General features: G+C 36.8%; 1 protein-coding gene across 1 annotated transcript in view; it reads left to right on the top strand.

Moving 5' to 3' along the window:
* The window catches only part of cdkal1 (CDK5 regulatory subunit associated protein 1-like 1), a 256,495-nt gene that overhangs the window by 117,371 nt on the left and 115,824 nt on the right, over positions 1 to 23,300 (top strand). The window contains exon 9 of the mRNA XM_015383909.1: positions 18,018 to 18,184. Within this exon, the coding sequence (XP_015239395.1) occupies positions 18,018 to 18,184 (167 nt within the window). The remainder of the gene's footprint in view (positions 1 to 18,017; positions 18,185 to 23,300) is intronic.

The raw sequence follows: 23,300 nt of genomic DNA on the forward strand, positions 1-23,300 counted from the left end.
GATGGATGGATGGATGGATGGATGGATATATTGTTCATGTGTCAGCTGTAATGGATTATTGAAAGGAAAAATAGATGAAATTTCACATTTAGCTTGGCTGTAGACCAAAACAAGATGTGTGATAAACAATCTATCTGGCTTTTATGCTATAAATTGTTTCCCCATTTGCATTAACGCTGTATGATTTACATGATGGAAGAATCTGTAACCTTTCCTCAAAAGCAATCTTAGTTGCTCCTTTGCTATGCTGGCATTTTATGGACAAGGAGCAAAGCCCTATGTGTCAGGTATTCATGTATTCATATGTGCAGGTATTCATATGTGCGTTCATGCATGCGTCCCCAGCCTGACTTTTAAATAATAGACTATAGAACAACACATAGTGATGGTGTGTGACATTACACCACAATTCTATGAAAAAGGCACTTTCTGTTTAAAGTAATTCATTATTGCTTATTGGCTGTAAAATTTGACAAATCTATCTCACATTAATTTGATTCAGCTACTGATTATTTGATTTAGCATCTTCCTCCCCAAATCATATTCTGTTAAGGACCCAGTTGAGTCCAAAAGTTCAATTTATTGCTTTTTATTTAACTCTAAACTGAAATACTTTATTAACTGACTTTAAAACTCAGTGTAAATAGCTAAATGGCAGTTATTACCTTTATTTGATATCCGTATTAGATTTAAATACTCTTTTAATTAGATCTTCATAGTAGTCTATTAGCCAATTGAGAAAGTGAATTAATTAAATCTGCTCTCAGGTTCCCCTAGTATTGACCATCCAAACACTGACACATACAGCACCTAAACTAAACACCACAATTAGTGTGTCTACCTGTAATTGACTCCAACCTTACATCAATGCTGTGATCAACACACCTCATTACCTGAAAGAGAAAAAGAAATCAAATGGAGTCTAATAAAAAATGGCAGGAGATACTAAAGAAATGCCAGTAAGAAAACGAGGAGAGAATGTACACTGTGCTCCGAACATGTTTTAATCTGTCCTCTTGATAGAAGTTTATAAAGTTCTCTATTACTAAGCTATCTGTTTTATATCAGTTTAACTGTTGATCCTCAACCAGATCAGGGTGCAACTTGTTTTCTTATTTTTTTTCCCCAAACACTCAATCTTCAACATTTATTTTTCCTTTGGTTTAGAAAAGCTGCTCCAGTTGTTCTCTTTTCACTCCATCTCTGAATCGTTTTTTTCTTTAATGTGGTTGTGATTAAAATCAGTTATTAAAGCTCAACAGAATTTTATTCATACGTTATTTATACTCAAAGGTGATCATTCTTCTTTCCCCCATTTACTGCATGTTGGACAGTGGCTCATCCTTTCCCCAGTCACATCTGAAGACAGATAGATGCAAACTTGCTGGTTATATTTAAAATGGCCAAACATTGGTCCACCTTTGATTCCCTGTTGTTATAAAGACCTGAAGTCACACTATTAAAAAGTAAACTCAAATTTACTTTTCCCTTTAGTTAAATGTTCTAATTTACCCACGGCATGTTTTAATGACTAATTAAATATTGAAACAACTTACTAATAGCAATTTTAGCTAATTAAGAGCTATTAAACTGTGGGACAGATTGAGGCACAAACTTAGGGCTATACTTGAATATTTTTGTTTCAGTCAACAGTTACATCTGATTAACTTTCACCTTTGCAAAACTGTACCAATATTGCGACTGTCATAATAATACAGCCAACTCCAAGTGTGAATCTGATTTAATTTTAGTTTAAAATAGCTCATTTTAATTAGCTAATTGTAAATGAGCTTCAAACCTAAATGGCTGATAACGAATGGACTTTTAAAATTCATTGGAAAGTCTGCTGAAGGGAGTGGGAGTCCATTTGAAAATATTAAAATAAGCCCTGTGACCCAAAAGCAGAAATGCATTTCTATTATAGCTGCAGTGTAGTACACTCGCATCCTCTTGGTGTGATTTGCAGCTCTGCGTGGTATTTAGGCATACATTTGTGTGTATTTCATCTCACTTCGGTATATATTTTGATACCATCAGGGGGTCTCTTCACACCCCCTGCAGGAAGCAGTTCTCACATAGTGGACCACCCATGGCCGCAGCCGCAAGCTCCTAGTGTTGGGTGACATGAAAAGGCCACAGGGGAGACAGCTGATCCACACACGCATTCACAATTAAGTACAAATACGCACTGAGATCTCAGAGAGATGTTCTACAAATGCTTGAAACTGTTTTTTTCTGCACGTAAATGTTTTTTCCTGATTGCTTCAACTCAACTACTCTAATAAAGCTCTGGGTTGTCCCTGACATTGCCCCTCAATAAATGACCTTTTTCTAAATTAGCTTCAGCGTTATTCGATGAACCTTTGGGCATTAAATTATTTTAGTGAAAACAACAAGGAACCATTCTTTTCTCAGTTTTATTGTACTACAGGAAAGGTACACCATGTCATTACCTATTTCACTTAAGTTTTTCAGTTTCAAAAATACTTTCAGCAGTGACAGTAAAAAAAAATGGTTTATTTCAATTAGTTTATAACATTTTTATGTACTATTAAATCAGGGTTCTTTTAACAAACTGTAAAATGTATATTACCGATTAATCTGGTTGACATTCTGATTCAAAGGATGTAAAATATTTAACTGTTATAGTTAGTCTGGGTAGTGTTAGAAATAATCTAAACACACTTTAAAGTATCCCTAAATACATCAGTTCAGCCAAGACTTTAGTATTATTATTATTATTATTTACTTAAAAGTTAAAGGAATTCATAAAATGTCACAAGAAATATCCATAACTATTTAGTGATTGTTAAAGATTGCTCTACTTACATAAGATTTACTAAAGCAAATCCTTTTATAGAAGTATATGCATACTTTGAGGCAATATTTTACCTAGTATTGTCGTTTAATTGGAGGGGGAGTGCACCATCAAAGCAGAATAATTCAATAGTTCAATAAATGCTGAATATCATTAGATGACATTTAAAAAAACAAACAAAAAAAAAACATGCATTTCAGAAGCTCAGTTGTTAACGATCTAGATGGTGCACATTAAGAAAGCCACATTTATTTTTTAGTTTGTACCTGTACTTAAAATTTACATATATATCGTAAACCATATAAATGTAATAAAAAGAAATAACCAACAGCAATAGCATGGATGAAAAGAGGTGAAGCTGTTCAGCTTCCACATTAAGCATGTCTGGGACATGTTGGGACTTGTCTGCAGTTTCCATCTCTCTGTATCTCTCCTTTCTCTCTCTTGACTCTTGTTACAGTTTCCTATTTTGACTCTAGTGATCTCTGTGCAGTAAAAGTAATTGACTAATCATGGAATAAATTGACACTTTTTTTTTTTTTTTTTTTACAGTTTTCAAATGATTTGTCAGGGGAATTGCTTCGAGAAGTTTTAGAGTTACATATGAGGGAGGCAATTAAAAGGCACTTTATAAAATAAAAAGAAAAATAACAGAGCAGAAGTTACAATATTTTGTTCCTTTGACTTTAATTGGAAGGTGATGGCTCTACATGCTATGGAGTGACGGAGAAATTGGCGTTTGACTATTAACAATTAGCGTAAGGGCTCATTACTTGGTAATAAAATACCTGGCTGGTTCCATGATGCCACATTCAAATTCAGTTGTTAACTAGATTCCCATAACCTCCTTTACAGACATCTTGGGCTAATTAAGTAATCCTTACTCTGAAAGCTAGTCTCCACAGTAAGTTTTGTCACCTTTTGTTAGGCAGAATAAATCCCCCTAGACCACAGTACCGCATATATTTTTGCTCAGAATGTTTTAAGCAAAAATATACACAGTACTATCAACTTTGACATCATATTTTTTATTGGTTTAGAAGGGATCCAAATATTTTCATCTATGGATATAGGTTATCTGGCCAAACTTTCTCAAATATAAACATTTATCAGAAGTATGTCCAGCACTTAACACATTGGCCAGCTCTGAAAAATCATTACAAACAAATCACAACTCCTGAGGAAAGTTTAAAAATTAGTATTTTTTTAGGCTTTCATTACAGTGGTAGCTCAGCCTCTTAAACATGTGAGAAAGGAAGCATGAAAGAAAAAACATATTTATTTTCAGTGTCTTCGTGTAACAGGATGTCCTAATATTATGCAGCTATAAAGTCAGTTAGCATGCTCTATTTAAAATTCATTAGACCTAGACCTATCCACCTACATAGTGAATAATTGGAATATTTATTTTATCTCCATATATTTCGATGGTGAACCATATTTTATAGCTGGATCTGGAATACACAGAATACTTGTAAATATGAGGTAGATTTAAGGCTGTTTAGCATCTAGTAAACAGTGATTATATTTGACCAATCTAATGAGGCTGTAATAAATGTGTAGCAGATTGGGATCAGTGGCCCTTCCTTATGGCCTAGCTCTGTCTCCACTATTTCATACAGTAAACAAACCAGTTGGTATTCCAAAATCTCAATAGACGAATGCCCCATATGTTTACATTAAAACACTAACATTTCCATCATCAAATAATGTTTTATAATCCAGGGCTTTATTAATGCATGCATGTTTTTTTAACATTAACTTAATTTACACTTGCACACTCACAAGCCTGAGTACATAGTTCATCCAGGCTTTGCCAGTTTAACTAACTCTAAGCAAACACACATCCACACTGCACAGGCTGCCTAAATGAATTAACAAACACAAACACGCCGCCTGCTTGTGGCCCATGAATATATTAGCATAAATACTGACCGGACGTATTATTATTTATCAAATTATTGCCCGTGCAGGCACACATGTTCACACAAACAACACTCAAAAAAAGTAGGTCAACAGACTTGAATTGAAAGGAGTTAAGCCTTATTATGTCTGATTAATAACACAACTGTAGTGCTATATGTGTTGATGTGTGTATTCTTTAGTCCAGTTCCAGTGTATGTGTGGGTCCACTGCCTTGACTTCTTGACAGGCGATATGAACCATTACCACTTCAATGACTTTTTAATAAGAACTCATTTCCATATATAATCTCAGTTTTGGGACTTGTGTGTGGCGGGGAGGGGGGTTCTGATGCCCGAATCAGTCTGCGGTTCCTGGGGTCTCTGAACCATACAGAAATGAGATCCTTCCTGTAACACTCTCTCCCCTTACACTCTCCAATCATCCCAGTAGCCTGCTGTCGCCTTCTCAGCTTCATTTCATGTGCTTTTAATGACGGATGATACAAGTTCATTAATTTGATCGGCTCACATGGGTTAGCTTTGTAAGAGGATATGTGAGTCTGTGTTGTATTAACCCTGCAATTTACAGCAAAGTGTAAATGTTTTTATTTTTAAATTAATAGTAAACACACCTCTTTTGAAAACCATAACTGTACAGAGAACTGCTTAAAATGTAACAAAGCAGCCAGAGATTTTACCTGCATTGCCGACTGATGGTGGTCAGAAGTCCCGGTGGCGGCTGCGTACGGCAGCACTCACTTTTGAGCCCCAGGGCAGTTGTGACTACAATGTATCTTGCCTTCATCAGAGTGGGAATGTGTGCATGAATGCGTTAATGACTGAATGTAGAGTAGAGTGCTTTGGTTAAGTCTCCTGACTTCAGTGTGATAGCAGACTTTCCTCTGATTGCAATCCAAACTAGTAATGGTAGCATTTAAAACTTCTGCTATCTCTGAAATCTATTCTCTTCTCCATCAAATCTTTGCTTTTGCTCTCAGATCTGATGCTTCTTGCAGAGGGATCTTCTCCTCTGGTTTCCTTATTTCTCCTTGTGTGAAAAGATCAGAGATCCGGGCACAAACCTGTCTCTTGACTGGAGAAAGTTCGTCACAGAACCATAGCCTCAGAAAGGGTGCGCTTGTTTTTCTACTACTGAGTTTGCCTGTTACTGCTTACTGATGATAAAATTGTTTTTCAAAATTAAACCTATTATAATAAACTGAAAAACAAACACTCAGGAAAAAAAGTGGGAATTTTGTATTCAGGTCAGGCCTAAAGATGGAACGGCTGCAAGACTTTCAAGTAAATAGCCTACTTTTCTCAAAAGCTAAACTGGTTCACAAATCTGTTCAGTTTTGTCTTTGAGTTCATATATTTGATTTGGCATATTGAAGACCATTACAAACCATTGGGTTTGAAGAAAACATGGAAAAGCCGTTTAAGTATCGTAAGCAGTAACAGGCAAACTCAGTAGAAGAAATCAAGCGCACCTACTCTGATGCTGTGGTTCTATTGGCTGGAAAGCATCTGACTCCACTCTGAGAGAGCGTGTTTTAGTCGTACAGCACAACAAATTATTTGCCTTCTTTTCAATTTATGTCTTCTAAAATTAAGCTTTGGATAAAGGCCTGAGGACATTTTATTTGCTGTTGCACCCAGTAGTTAACATTTTTGGCCACCCTAAACTAGCCTGACGTAGTCCTACTCAATTCTAGTCAGAATATGAGTCTGATACTGCTCCATAGAGCTGTGATTATGGGGCGTGTTTCGAACGAACCAGGAAAAAAAATGCCTCTGCACTCAATTGGATAGACCTACTACCAATAAGAGCAATGGAGTGCGTGACGTATGTTAAGCGACGCATAGTTGTTGTCAACAAAAATCAAAGCGTGCAGTTGCATGCCTAGAATAAGAAGATGAGCCTTGATCGCGTTTCTCTGTTCCTCTTTTAAAATTAATTTGCTTTCGACATCTTCTAGAACAGACCTAATAGCAGAATCTACACACCTCAGCTCTCCAGCGGCAGCCATTGTTGTTGTCACCCAAGCGTACTTTGGTGACGTGGTTGATTACGTTACTGTTGATCATCTGTCCATCATCGTATAAAGCCCGCCCTGACAATTTGATTGGCCCACCAGATATTGCGCTAGCATACTCGCGCTACGGTTGAGCAATGCCAGACCGAACTTCCCGACCTCAAACATTGTGGGCGGGACTAAGTTCGGAATGGCACCCAGGCTAACCCTAAACCCTGAGAAAACAAACAAATAAGCTTCTAATGCTTAACTTTCTTTGACCTTCTAGAAGTTCTAGAAGTATACACTAGAAAAATCTAAATGTAGATGAGTCATATTTTCTTTAAATAAGTGGACTGAGAACGTAAGAGACATTTTGCCAATGGAACAAGACAATTTACATTTAAAATAAGAAAACACAATTGCATTGTCTTATTCCAAGTGCATATTATCTAATTATCTTATTTTAATAGTAAAACTCTCATTCCATTGAAAAACTATCCCATTTACCTACTCAAATTAAGAGTAGATATACTTCATTTAAGACATTTTTACTTATTTTTAGATCGTTTTCCCCCAAAAATTAGTAAAGAGAGTCAGAATTGAACTTAAGCTACATAATTTATTCACTGCTTTGACCTAATCTAGCATCAAGCTGTCCTCAGGTAGACCAATGTCCTGTACGGATTCTCTAATGTAAATGTAACTTAAATATCATTTAATAGCCCACATACATTTCTCAGGGTGTAAAAATATTATTAGTCTTTGGGGATACAACTAATATTGTGGTTCAGAACATTATGAACTTATTAAAAATACAATTCGTTTGCTTGAGATCAGTTCGGTTATTAAAAGAATAAAAAAACACAATAAGCATGTAGTAAATCATAGGGGTTGCAGTTAAATCTCCTTTATTTTTTTAAATTATTATTTTTCCGTCTATAGTGTGGGCTCTCAGTGCAGGAGAGTGATCCTTTTTGAATTCCTACTGGCCCACATTATTGATTCTTTGCAGCAACCCGCCAGTTCTGGAGGCTTCAAAATAAGCTTCCTTTATGATAACCAACAACCATGACATACACTCAAAAACATAGCCGAAGATGAGATACAAAATCCCCCCTTTCATTACCAATGTATACATATTTTATACACACAGCTGCCCAGCTGGACAGAAGGAGTAGCTCGATCTGCCAATTACTGTTGATAAATCTATAGAATGTGTGTGACCCAAATATACAATGAAAAACTTTTCTCGTATACTGCACACAAGACTTCAGGACACGTTTGGGTGTGTGTATACATACTTTGATGTATCTTGACATCCTATCTCATACACAGTCGCACAGAAAAGGTCGCGCCTGCAGTTCAGAACTATGTGTGAAAGTAGGCTAAAGTTGATGTGGTATTTTAAATTGTGTGGGCTGCTGTAGATGCATGCATGCATGTCCAGTCACTCATGAATAAACTACATGCATGTGGAAGTTGATCATGCCTGTGAGCATTCCCATAAACACATCTTTATGAAACTTGCCAATGAGACGATGACTGCATAGACAATTGCGTGCGTTGGGTTTATCTGTGATGATTATGCTACCTGCCATGACACCCACACAGCCCGTCAACACTGACAGTTGTTGCTCTGAATTAGGGCGGTTAATTACTGCAATTAAACCCTTGTATGTTGTGTTGTTGGCGTATGAATTGGATTGTTGAGTTTTGTGTGATGAGTTCAAGTCGGTGTTTACTCAGTTTGGAGTTTAATGCGTGACAGAAGATGTTTCAATTAGTATAGTATAAGAAGTATTTCAGCTGTTGTTTTTAATTGATATTGGTTTGCAACATTTTTTTAGAGCCAGTTTAGAATTGTACATGTATCAATACATTTACAATGATGATCCCACATCCAAAATTCCCTTTTAAATATTAATTAGTATTTATATACTTTTAGTGTATATGCTCAATTTTCCCCCTTAGAGTTTAATAGCCTTTTTTTCTTTTCCTTTACAGTAAGCCTGATTTTTATACCCTGGGAGCTGACATGTTTGTGTGATTTCTTTCTCTTTGCTGAGGGAGGAGATTTTCTGTGGACCAAGTTAGCCAGCAGGAAGCTGTTAAGGATAGAGATGTTGAGGTGTTTGTAATTCATGAAAGAAAGTAGTGAATCATCTCTAAAAAGGGAAACAACTGTAGCATATATGTCTTTGCATCTGTCTGAGATTTGTATTGATGCACAATAATGTCAAACAACTTTATTTATGTTTAAGCGATGAAATTGTGAATGGTTTGCATTTAATGAGAGTTTATATTGAAATAAATTTTGTACTTTTGCTTACCAACTACTTCAGATGTTTTTTTATCTTTAGTATTTTTATTTAACATTAACATTGTTGTTTTAATGGCTGCAAGTCATCAGTGCCTGTTAGCAGAGCTGTTTAAAATCACCCACCACCTTGATTTATATTGGGGGAATGTTACAGAAACTCATGGAAAGCCCAGAAGGGGAAGTGGCGGCCTAGTGGTTCAGGCATAGAGCTTGGAATCCTGTGGTTATGAGTTCAAGTCCCACTCCCACAGACTGCCACTCTGGGTCCCTGAGCAAGACCCTTAACCTCACACTGCTCCCTAGGCGCCGAACAATGGCAGCCCACTGCTCCCCAAGGGGATGGGTTAAATGCAGAGAGTTCATTTTGTTGCTCTGTACTCGTGACAGTGTAATGACAATAAAACGCTGGAATAAATTTGAAAAATTTTTTCTATGTAGTTACACACTTTTTACAACTTTCTGTCCAAACATATATTAAAGGGTGAATATCAAGATTAGAAATTTATGTATGCGATTTGTTGTATTTATTTTTTTCTAAATCACTAATGTAAAGACTTTTATGTCTTTTACATGATAGTCAAAACATGTAAACATCTGTTTTAATTTTTAGAATTTCCTCTCAGGCTGAAAGATCTAATAACTACTAAAATGAAGCATTTTTTGTTTTTGTTTTATGGACTTCATTGTTCAAACTCTCAACTCCCAGTTTTTACTTATACCTTTAGAACTGGAGAAATACAACAATTCAGTGGCAGCGTTTTTAATTTGCATGTATAAAATAATTTGCAATGCCTGTGGCATCCTGTCCATAACGCCAGAGAGATTAAGATTAAACAAATGTTTTACATGAGCATTTATGATGGTGATAGAATGAAATTAACTCAGTTTATTTTTTTGTATTTACAATCTGTAAATATAGTATAATCTGTATATTTAGTATAACAACTTAGACAAAAATTGTTCTTATATTTTTTCCCCGGATAAATATATTATCTTAAGTTTTTTTGGTAATAGCTTTTCACTCTTGGTTTCATAAATTGCTGTATTTGCAACGTTTTCTGCATTTTGCAGCAAAACTGTTATTTAAAGTTTTTCTTTTTTTAAAAAACCTAGAGTCATATATTAGTGTGAAATATTTTGCTTAATGGATTTTTATCGCAGTATCAACCTAACTTTTTTGTAGAGCTTTCTACTTGAACAAGAGACTGGGGTTTCTGTACATGTCAGTAAAGAAAAATAACAAAATACCAGACAGACTTTACAAAAAACTTTCTGTAAAGATCAAGAAAAGTAAGAACCAATATTAGAATTTACAAAATGCTGCCCCTCAACTGGAACTAAAAGCCAAATTCAACTTAAAAAAAAAGATAGAAAGGCATTCATGTCCTCTGTTACCAATGCAAATATTGGAAGGCCATTCCACTGTTTTGTGGCAAACAACAAAGTTCTCTCCCCCCGATTTCCTAGGAACATCTAAATATATGTTTATTTGGTTTATATTGGACAGAAAAAGAGTCCACTGAGCAGTGCCATAGAATTGTTAGAACTGCATGTCTACCTCCTAACTTTTTAATACAACCTCATAAAAAAATTACCCTTAGCCTGCAGAACTATCAATATTAAATTATTATTTTGAACTTTATTCCAACTCTAAGATTCTAATCATATTTGAATTTGCAGACTATAGAGAAAATATAATTAAACTTACTGTACAATCACATAAAAGGCAAACGGGTCTTTGGCACAGAAATGGAGTGATGATTGTTTGATATGAATAATGCATGGTCAGGCTAACTTGTGTTGTTCTTGGACAAAGACAAAGGGAAGTTCGTCATAGCACAACTGTTTCCTCCCTCTGCTGTTCCTCTGTTTACTTGATGTTAACTCTATATCAGAAAGTAAAGTCCTGATTTATTAAGCTCCTCCTCGGGCTTTATTTTTATTTTGTTTTTTAATACAACATAAAATGATTTACATGAGCATAGAGTAATACTGGCTCTGAAGTGCCGAACTTTGAAATTATTTAACTTGTTTTGCTGTGGGGGGGTAACATGCTGTTAACAAAAACAGAACAGCACCTTTTCATCTGGACAACCACATTAAGCTTAATTATGTTAAAAAGTCCTAGTTTAAGTGAAAAGAATTTGAACCGCAGCCTTTATTTAAAGCTTATTCTTTTTGTTGAAACAAATACTGTGTTGAATATAGAAGTCAAAATCAAATTTGCAAAAGTCATCAGCCAATTTCCCTTAGATAAGCTATCTGGAAATCTTTTTTTTCCCCTTTGATTAAAAACATATAAACTTCAAAAATATTAGACATCGATCCATAAGCACATCGATCAATATCGGGTTCTCTGAGCTTTTTGGGCTCATTTTTTAATCCATTTTTTAAGGCAACATTACATAACTTTGGACCAAACTATTAGCTTAAATTTCAGGTATAATAAAGTGTTTTTCAGGTCAATACAAAACATTTGGAACTTGAAATGAGTCATGTGACCCAAAGTACTTTTATAGAGCCATCTCAATCCTCCTTAAACACCAGAGTTTAACTTGCGTACCACTTGTTAAGCTCAGATCCGATTATTTTCCATGTCACACCGACTGCGTATTGAGGCTCCGACAAAGCAGGGTGAGCAGTTCAGTGCTGATTTTTATCTCACCTCTGTTTCTGTGACAGGTTAGTCTCAGAGAGATTTCTGTGAAATTTGTCGGAGATTTTGTTTTTCTTTTGTTTTTCATAAAGAGTGGAGAATGATGAGCTTTGCTTACCTGCTCTGTCTGCCCCTCGTTATATTGGTTTTTGTGAGGCTCAAAAGAGGATCTTTACTTTTTTCTGTCTTCCGCAACTCCTATCGCGGTAAAGACTTTTTTTTGTTTTTTTTTTGTTTTGTTTCTTGTTTAGTTTTATTTTTTTTTTGTTCTGGCCATAGCCTAAAAGTTGTTGCTAGACAGCAAAATAGATATAACCTTACCTGAGGGGACATTTAAGTGCAGTAAAGCATATATCTTTTAGTTGGTTTCTCAAGCAACAACCATTCACCATTAAGGGCGGATTTTACTTCTGCAACCGCACACAGCAAATATCGCTTGGGTCTGGTCGTGAACCAGTTTTGCTGGAATGCTTCTGCAACATCGGTCTGGAATTTCTAGGGACGCGCAGCAGTTTTCCGCCAAAGCGCCAGGGGGAGCCTATTCAACAACTTGCGTGAACTTCAGCGGCTGGTCTCAAGAACTTCTTCAGCGGCGCCGGCGGGAGTTTATCTTCCAAAACAACAGGTCTGAGGCATTGTACAAGTGGCTATACTTCCGAACCTCCTCGATTAACCTTTCGTCGTGGTTATCCATTGTTGTTATTACTCCTCGGTTTTTAAAAATGGCGCGTCCCGGCATGAAATTGAGAAGGACGGACACACAGACAGCCAGAAAGGCATACGAAGGACCAATCACAGCTGCTTTTTGTCTGCGCACTTCAGCTTGAGGTCTGCGTGGGTTTGGGACTGTCTGACGCGTAGTCAGGATTTTTTTGAGGTGTAAGATGACAGTTGCAGAGCCTCTGCGCGTGGGACATGGTCGGGCACAGAGACAGATTTGACGCTATCCATCAGAAGGATAAATTGGCCTTTACTGTCACTTAGATTGCATAAAGAGGTCCAGTCTAAGAACGCGAAGTTGGCTAAATTATCTTAAAAAGCAACACATCTTTGACTGATTTTAATGTCATCATCAATTATACCTGAAAAGGTTTCTAAACCATTTCTAAGGCACTTGAGCAGACCCCACTAATAGCTATCATTTAAAGATGGAGGAAACATGGATCAGTGAAGGTCTTCTCCAGAGGAACAAACTGATGACTCTTCTAAAAGGTCACAAAAGGAGTCCAGGACAAGATCTAAAGCTCTGCAGACCTCACCTTTATGAGTTACTATCATTGATTTAAAAAAAAAAAATGCATCAATGGAAGGTGAAAACACCTGCTCACCAGAAATAAAACAATTATACAATAAAACTGCCAAATTGTTTTAAGACATTTTCTAACATATTCTTGGGAATGATGAGACTTAAGCTGCATCCTTTTACACCTGTGGTAAAGGTATCAAAAATATTTCTGAACATGCTTATTTACTTCAGTTATCTTTTATTGATATTAAAGTGTATTTCATGATCTAAAACATTTTGTGGGACAAATGTATAGGGGAGCAAATTTTTTGTAAACTGAGATATTTTGAATGAACATATGTGATTGAAATCAGAGCTGCTTTAGGCAGCAACGGTTTTGTGTAGGAATCATAATTGGCAGGTGAGACCCTAGACAAAGCCAGAAATCTATAATTAGCTAGAAAAACCCGATCATTTTATTTCCAGTCATAAGTGATCTGATTAATGTATCTAAGTAATCTTGGAGACATTATTCCAGCCTGACACACGGCTGCTGGTAAGCAGAGGAAGCAGCTGTGCAGTTTGGATCAAACCTCGTGGAGTGGAGAGCTAACAGGCTTTTCCTGATGGCCACCTTCCCTACATTCCTGGCCAACAATAACACCATTGGCACACCTAATGACAAGGAGCAGAGAGAGGCAAGCCAAAGGCCATGTTATTGGTCAGGTTGTTGGGTTTATCTGGAGATCTACAAATGGCTATGGCCTTGAGTAAACATGGGATTTTCCAAAGCATCACCCTTTTTAAAAACATAATCAACAATGGAGTCACAGTATCTATGTAAGCAGATGATACACAAGCTTAGTGCCTCAGCAGCATTGTGTGGCTGGAATTTCAGGAATTTTGTTTTGGGAGGAATGCATTCAGCTTACAGACCAATTTAAAGCAGGTCTGACCCTGTAATAAGCCTCACAGGCATCGTTCCTCTGGGGCGGTTGTATTACGTTAAAAATGCCTGCTGATGGTCTGATAGTAGGAAAAAACTCACTCCCAGGATGCAGATGATGCAGTGAAGGACCTTGACATGGCAGTGAGACTGGCATAATTTATCCCACACAAGCTTGACATTAGGTAACTGGAGAACTCCCCTCAGCACTCTCCTTTTGGTCTGAAAGATTACAAACATAACAAGTTATGGATAAATCATTACACAGAGAACTAGCACTTTAATAATGTATTTTTTACAGATTATTTTTAATTATTAATGCTGACAGAGGGTAATGATATGTCCCTGTGTGGAGCTTGACCTCGAGCTTTTCAGGGGCCTTCGAAAGAAAGAACGTCTCGCATCTGTGATGTTCCTTAAACAGTGCTGGTGTTCCCAGAAATAACGTTTAAAGAAAAGTGAAAGGATAAAAGAAAGTTAACGAACTCCACTGTTAGAGAGACCAGCACAAAGGACATCATTCTCTGTATTGTGTGTGTGTGTGTGTGTGTGTGTGTGTGTGTGTGTGTCAATGTAAGGACGATACGATCTAAAAATGTAAGATTGGTTGTTGGGTTTGATGTGTTTTCAGTCATGGATGGCTTCGGAAATCTTCATTGCATTTTAATGTTCATGATGATGATATCTGCCAACCTTTTAAATCAGCTTTTGACAATTACACTTCCATCCATTTTGATTTAACCCTCCCATGAATATGTATCTAACTCCTACTTTATATCATCTGTATCTCTCTGTCAGACGACACCACCACACTGACACACACACCACCGTCCAATTAGCCAAGCATAGTTTTTGCTATCTAAATGACCACATGCATCTTTCTGTCTTTCCCTGCACAGTTAATGATAATGATTGTTGCGCACATTTTTATGCCACTGTGTGTGCAATTTGCCTCGTGCCTCTGTAAGTGCAAATCTATTTTTGTGTGCCTGCATGAGCTAATATGTCTTAACACGTAGCTTAAGCAGACACTCAGCCATTGCCAAACCTACAGCCAAGTGACAGATCATTAGACAGTAGCACTGAGCGTGGCTGTAATTTACTATGAAGCCGGTAGATCATCCCCTCTTGCTACATCTGACCTTCCCGTTCCAGCAGTAATTGTTTGTAGGAAGGTTATTTTTAATGCTTGTCACTGACTGTCATGAAGAAGGTTTTACTAAAGGCTTGGAGCATTTAGGCGATGACAGCTAGGGGCTTAGTGAGGTAAGGGACTAACGGCATTGAGAGAAGAGCTGTTGGTTGGTTGACGAGCAAAGGATGTAGGCTGGATTGGTTCCAAATATGGCTGAAAACAAATCAGTATGTGCTAATAAAGATGGTCCAAAAAATAGATTTAGATTATACACAAACTTCATTTGTACAACAAAATTCCAATTTCCAAGTAGTTTACATTAGAAATAATTGTCAGTTTGTACCAAGATTTCCTAACATTATATATTTTCTTTGATACATTATGATTCTTTTACTGAGATCCCAGAACAGGAGCCGCAATGGCCAGAGTTTTCACTCAATTCAACTCAACATCTGCATTTTACCGGACTATTGAGCAGCTTCTAGCGCCCAGGAGCTTTGTGGGGTGAAAGGTTTTGCTCAGGGGCCCTGAATGAAAGTCTGAGGTTTGATCTTCTTATCTTGTAGCATCCCCAGGACACAAATCTCCTGCTTCTAACAGGGGGCGTCACCATTGGAAATCGGTCAAATATCCGATTATGTCAGCTGGTATCTCAAACCTAAACCCGCATGTTTGGAAAAGAAGCGCAGTGGCTCAACTGAAAAAGACTAGAGAATGGGAAAATGCAAATTTCAACGAAAGTGGCTGGAACAACAGGAATTTGGGATGTGGATGCAGCCTGTCGACGGTAAACATGACGGAGGATTTTGCCGATTTTTTTAAAAGAAAAAAAAGTACCTTTGCACAATGTGTGTCAATCCATTATGATCTCATGAGCAGTCGAACAGCCACAGATCAGCTTTGAGGGACAGACAACAGCTAACAACGTCAAGTTATATTTCTGTAACCAATGCAGCCATGTCTGCAGTAGCTGCCGCCACAAACAGCACAGCACCAGCTGGAGCAATCACTACCGCCACTAACTTTGGGAAATCAAATCCAACAATATTTGGATCCAATGCAATACTGCAATGCAATGCATAGGGGGTGCTCTGGTTTCTGAACACAACCGTGCAAACCCACTCACAGGCTTTTAATGACGGTGTATCCAAATTGTTCCCGGCAATGTTTCAAGATTCAGAAATAGCCAATTCTTTCACCTGTGGAAAATTATTTTATCACACTAATGGCTCAAATGTTGACAAAATCCAATACTCTAAAGAAGAGGTAAAAGGACAAATGTAGTAAATTTAAAAATGTTGAGTCAGAACTTAAATTGAAAGCGAACCAACTGAGACGCGTGCATTAATCCTCTTTTCTAAAAAAAATTAATCCTTCTTACCAAATGTACCATCTTCTGTAGCATTCGACATTCCATGTTATTTTTGAAGCATGTGGTTTTGTATCCACTTTTTAAAAATATTTCCAGTTAATTTCCATTTCTATTCTAGTCCTATGTTCTTAAATCTTCTTAAGGCACTTTAGAATACCTAGATTACATAGAATACTTTTTAAAAAGTCTCTCCCTCGTCATGGGTACTTGTTGATGGCATTAAAATGATGTCAAACAGTATTAAAAAGCATTAAATTAAAGTTACCCATTTCTTTAAAAAACCCTGCACTTGTTCAAATATTTTCTAACATTCTACAGTGCAAAATAAATAATAAAATTATGTATGATACGTCGTAATATCTTATCTGGTCAATATCAGTATCGGAAAATTCTCAAAGCTGGAATATCGTTATGGTAACCGAAATTAAAAGTTGCATCCGTATATCCCTACAAAAAGAGGCACCAAAAATGTGCAGGACAGGTGTACTTTAGGAGCCATTTGGAACCACGGATATAGATAGAAGGACAGGAATGATCAAAAAGCCAAGTTGGAATAGAATTAGCAAAGCCAACTCAGATCAGAATCATTAGACCATGTCCCACATGTTAATATTGTGGTTAAATAATCAAATTATATTTATTTAATCTTATTATATCTTCAGAATTTCCTTCTAACCAAAACCAATTTTTCATGTATTTATCTTTACCTAAAATCAAGTAATTTCTTCCATTTGTTGATTACACTATGATTACATGACAAAAGATACAGTGGTAGCTCTTTGGTGAGTCAAATTTATTATAGGAAGTCGTATGAACACCCCAAAATGACACACTGTGGATAATCACATGATGGATAATGTGTTCAACGCTATATAAAGTCATGCTTGAGTCCTTTTATGAACAGTAACAGGGTTTAAAGCATACTGGAGTATGAATGTTAAATTACTTCCATTCTGTGCAGAATTGGACTCCTGCTTTAATGAAAATGATTGCGGAAAGGGAAAAATCCACGAGTCACATTATCAGGGCTATTATGAGTTATTTAGAAAGCTTTATTTTCCCCCATACCTTACCTGTTAGGATTCAGGTAAGGCCTGGTGGCAGGATTAATGTGGATGTTTGGAGACTAGAGATATTATTAAGTCCTGTCTCCACGTAAGGCAGGATCTGTAAATCATAGCTATTTTTTTTCTCATGTTGCATTTATTCATTCATTTTTCCTGTTCCACACCAGCACTGCCTGATATGAGTGTACAGGATGCCCCAACTGATTTGTTTGGATAAAAACTGATCACATGTATCTATAATCCCCTCTGGCTTCAGCCTAGGGGTTTAATATTCATTACCTACAATAGGTGAAGTTATTTTAAAGACAGTTAATGAAATGTGAGATTCCCCCAAGTGTAGAGGCAGCTGCAATCAAAGTAGAGAAAACCCACATGGGATCCTTTACCTAATTCAGTGTTTTGTTTTGCTTTTTTACAATTATCCTAAATGTATTATTGGTTTATAAGGCAGGTATGTGTTCCGCACAGCTTAAACCTGAAAATCTTTAAAAAGCAGATCATTGTCATCCCTTTTTTCCCTATTTAAAGTGCGGCTACTCTCCATTTATGTTTCCAGAGGGAGTATGTGAGATCTGGTTGACGAGTGAAGACACAGGTGCTTACGGCAGAGACATAGGGACAGATCTGCCTACATTACTGTGGAGGCTGGTGCAGGAGATTCCTGATGGAGCCATGCTGAGGCTGGGCATGACCAACCCACCTTATATCCTGGAACATCTGGAGGTATGTGCAGTAACACAGACTAATTTTCATTTTTTTTTACAGGACAGAAAACCAAGTCTGTATTTTTCCTCTAAATAACCCAAGCAGTACCCTGGCTATATCTGTGCCTAACCAAAAATCACCACTCTGTCATTAATAAAATACATGGTGGTTAATTCATAGTTCATCAGATCCTCATGTTATATTTGTAAATTGATTGATTTGTTGTGATGTCAACAACTGGACTCTGCATATTTCAGATTTCACTTTCTTTGGCATCCAAATATCTTTCAAAAATAATGACACATTAATGTTAAATTAAACTAAAACACTGAGGCTCATAAGAACGTTTGCTCCACTCCATTTTAAAATGTTCTCCCCCCAGGTCTCACATGCGCTCATCGTTGTTAAAAAAAAAAACAAAAAAACAAAACAATATTGCTTTGCCTAGATTTAATAAACTAAATGGCCGTACGTTCTGCTTACCCAGCAGTTCAGCTCCAGCCTTCCCTCTGCTCATTAGTTCATTTTCTCCCTCTCTAATGAGTCAATTAAAGACCATTGTGTATTCCTTAGCCACCCCAATTCTATCAGTCATTATTGTCTTTTCTAATGGAACAATGGACCTTGTTTACCCCTCCTCTATTCAGTTTACTTTGTCTCTCTGCAGCTCCGTGAAAGATGCAGTATTTAGAAAAACTGAAGGCATTTTCCGCATGCCTACAGTTTTTAGAAGAAAAAAAAAAAATGTCTGTCTGAAAGTAATTGGGTAACAATTTATTAATGCTATTACAGACTTTCCTCAAGAGCTGAATGTAAATATTTATGGTGAAATTTTAGGCAATGGAGGAGCTTAGAGCAGTGTTAAGCGAAGGGTTTTAGTTTCAGCACGGTGTCTTTATTACATTAATGAAGGATCAGTGAAATTCAAACAAATAATGCTTCTATATGCTCTTAAGGTTGCACTTTGAATATGGAGGCTTTTTCCTTAAAAGTCAAGGGATGTATAAACATGAACATTTTCTTATCAACTCCCAGCAGTTTATATACAGGAGCTTTGGGGGGTAAAGGAGGTCCACCATAGAAACAGGTTCTTGCTGGAGAAGGGACACCTTTTCTCGCATTTCGACCCCATGTAAATCCACCTTGGAGATGCGCTTCTAGAAATGGCTGAAAATTCAAAAGAGTGGCTGCACATTCACTAAATAAATAGATCACTAAAATAGCCGGTGTTTGTTTTAATAGATTTTTAAGGCACCAATAAACCCAACTCTGCTTATGTTAGGGAAGCTCTGGTTCATGTAGTTGCTCCAGAACAAAAGTGAGGACAGGCATGTTTATTCTTCAGTGTGCGAAATTTGCCAAAAGCATCGAATCCTTACAGTAGGAGGGTTTGCACAAGGCTTAGGGCAATAAAAATCTCTCTTATCCTTTAAAAATCTTGAAAACTCCAATTACTTTTGTTAAAAAAAATCTCCTGTAACCTTTCTAGTAATGAAAGCTTTCTCCTTTGCAGAAAAGGTTGATTTTTAGATTCTATGAAGCTGCCAGGAATTTGAGAATTGTTCTCCGCAGTAAAAATGCTCATAACAGGAAGTTCAAATATCAGAGATGATTTCTGTCCTTGTAGCTCTGCTTCATCTTAGTTGTAGAGTCTTGCATGAGATCATTAACCGGGTGGAAAATGTCAGCAAAGCAAGTAAGATGTTATTAAGGAAAAAAAAAACTTCTACTTCTGTTAGATAACTTTTAAATTTTCAGATTTCTTCTGTTTTTGCTTGTTTTGTTGTACTTAAATGTGTCAGGTCATTAAATACAATTTTAAAAAGCTGACATCTGATTGATTATCTAGATTAACTGCTCTTCAGCTCAGCTTTAATTCTTGCATTCTAAGGCTCATCTATAAAAACCTATGGAAAAAATATATAATTACAATAAAAAATTGGGAGAAAAAACAGTCAGGGCTAATGTAAAGGAAACTATAACCTAGTTAGATCAGTGTTTTTAAGGCAAGTTTAAAAAAGCTACTTAAATTTGAAGAAACAAGAATGATTGAGATCATAGATGAGAGGAAAGAGGGCAGGAAAAAAGGAGATAAACGGGGGGGTCGAAGGCCTGGGGATAGAGATGAGAGGTAAGGAAGAGTATAAAATAAGTGCTGTGGGAAGCAGCAATGGAGGTTGTAATTAACCAGGGGTTAATGGAGGTGTCTAATTGTCCCCCTCATGTATAGGTAGGCTTTCTGCTTGGCTACATTACAATTAAAAAACCATCCTCCTAATGATAGGGAATAACAATTAACTGATAATTAGAAATATACTTGGGTGCCACACTAGCTTAGTCTATGTGGATGTATGTTAAGAATCATTCATATGCTACCAGCTCTTTTATTGTTAACGTCTATGCAGTGAATTGAATTATATCTTTTTTTCTGCCTTAATTCCTCAGTCAATTAACCTACATAAAGGAAGATAAGAATGGTCTTCCTTAAGTTGTCATTTCCTTTTGTTGCTCCCGTCCCCTATTTACCCTTTCTCCTTCCCCTCTTCTCTTCAACTCATTGTCTGCAAGCCCTAGTTATTTTATTGTGCACATTTTTTATCTTATACCTTGTAAATTAAAATATATAGTTATTAGTTACCCGCCACTTTAAAGATTCAGCTTTTAAAGATTCTTCATTTAATTTCCCTCCTTTTAAGAAGACACAGACTTATTTTTTTCGCTTTTCCTAACTTTTTATAGAGGTAATATAAATGCTCTGATGAGGGCCAGTTATCAGAACTATATTTATCCATCATCTATGAGTAAGGCCAAATAATAGCCTGCTGTCTTTCCTTTTCTACCGAAGACCAGCACTTATATAAGATCATCAAACTGAATGGCTGTGATTGAAGCTGAAAAGGCCAAGTAACTTCACCACTAGCCTGCTAAAGATCACCCTCTCGCACACATTCAGATCAACACTTTGGTGCCGTCTCCTTCTGTCACACAAGAGCACTTTTTTTTTCCCTTTCTGCAGCCTGTTTTTCTTGACAGATGTCACCAGCCTCATAGCACCATTTGTTGATTGGAGTAGTTAAAGGCCCAATCGCCTCTCATGGGCCACTTCTCGCTGACATTTTAGTTGATTGCATTGTGCTGTCAGGAGTTCCTTTCTGAGTAGCTACATAAAAAAAAATACATCTGTCATTTTCTGATATTTTTCCCTCTATAAACTGTATATTTTTAACTTCAATTTATGTCAGTCTCCACTGAAGTTTCTCCACAAAAAAAGTTGATTTAAGAACTTAGTAATGATTTATGAGTGTACTAATGTAAAGTCAAACATCTGAATATATCAAGAAAGCAGGAGCAGTAGGTAAATAAAGATGACGATCAGACCTAACCTCACGAAAACTACCCAAATAAAAGACATCAGTTGTCACCTGGGCAACCATCACCAGTGAAGGGACTGAGAAGAGATTTAAGAATTCCAGTCCGGGGAGCAATAGATAGCGACAGAGGCCCTGTTGAAACATTCCTGTAAACGTTTTGTTAACCTTTATTCAACCAGGAAGACTGATTTATCAGCCACAGACATAATGTATCTTCAGTCTAATCAAAGCAGACAAGTTTTTATCAGACATGCTTTCACTCATTCACAATCATATATTTATTTTGTATTTCACAAGGGAATTACAGTATAATACAAATTAAGAGTAGATCTCAAATCTGGTTTCCCTTTATGCAAACCTCCTTCCCTCATAAAACACAAAACAAACGTGCAATCAAACAAAACACACACAAATAAGAAAAATTAAGTATATGCATATGTATATATACTCCTATCTCCATGTAATACAAAAAAAAAATCCACCCTGATTCATCAAATTTCAGTGACGTGCCTTACATCCAGATGAATAACACAATAGGCTGTTGCTACCAGTAGGTCTCTTGACATTTTCGTAGAATCCCCAAAACGTGCTAAGTTCAAAATGTTTACAGGGCCTGGTCGATAACTGTTGCTACAAAATAATCAAAAACGCATATATTCACCTTTTTCATAACTGTTTTTACATGGTATTTTTTGAGCATGAAAATAATATTTGCACCGGATGCGATCAGCACACATGAACATTGCTGAATATTGCTAAATTGTGAACTTGAACAATGAGGAATATCGTACACACTCCATACCCTATTAGCTTTGGATCACTGTACCTTAGAGCCACTGAATAGCATTACTATCACTAGCAAAAAGCCAGCAGAATGTATTATTATATTTAAGGAAAAAGACTGTCCTGATCATTACTTAACTCAATTTTTTTCTTACTGAAGTCGGCGTAAAAAAATATTACCTCGAAAAAACGTTATTTTCACCTCTAGCGGCTAAGAACGGCAGTGGGATATCCTTTACTGCTTGGCCGTCTGCAGAGGGCTTTCATTGAGGACTCCACAGATGATGTTCCGATGGGTCTTTAAAGTTGTGTTAGAACAACTTTTTTCCAACTCCAACACAACAAACCGGTTTCAAAGAAGAGAACAAAGGGTATAAACACCCCGAGAGTCGGGCATCCAGGGAATCTGACTTTAAACTGCGCAAACGTCTAAGTTGAGGCAATGTAACCGTTTGGCTAATGATACATGGATGTTGACTGTTTTTCTGACTGTTTTTCTCTTTTTGAGTATTATCACTTAGATTAGATTAGATTTGATTAGATGAGCTTTAATGATCTCACAGCGGAGAAATTCACTGGTCACATATATTAGTCAAGCCTTTTTTGTTGGATTTGCACTACTATTGAATCGGCTTAGTTTTTGGTATCTGTCAATACTCCAAACTGCGATACCGGCATCGATAAATAAAAAAGTAGTTTGGTGTAATTACCTTAACCTTTTTGTTAAAAAAAACATCCAGTCTTTGTTTTTACTTTATCGCCTCTCACATATTAAATAAAGGTCTATTCACATCTGCAACAAATATCCTTTCAACTGCATCAATGCCATTTTAAGCTAATCTTGGCTGCAGGTAGAATTCTTATAACCTGACTCCGCCAGATGGATTTTCTCCGCATATCCATCAGGAAACCTTCCGTAGAAGTAATTTTGGGAAGGGGCGAAAATACTGGTTAGCTGATTGGCCTATGTTGGTGATAGA

The sequence above is a fragment of the Cyprinodon variegatus genome, unplaced genomic scaffold, assembly GCF_000732505.1.
Source record: "Cyprinodon variegatus isolate N-32 unplaced genomic scaffold, C_variegatus-1.0 Scaffold297, whole genome shotgun sequence".
Classification (NCBI taxonomy): Eukaryota; Metazoa; Chordata; class Actinopteri; order Cyprinodontiformes; family Cyprinodontidae; genus Cyprinodon; species Cyprinodon variegatus.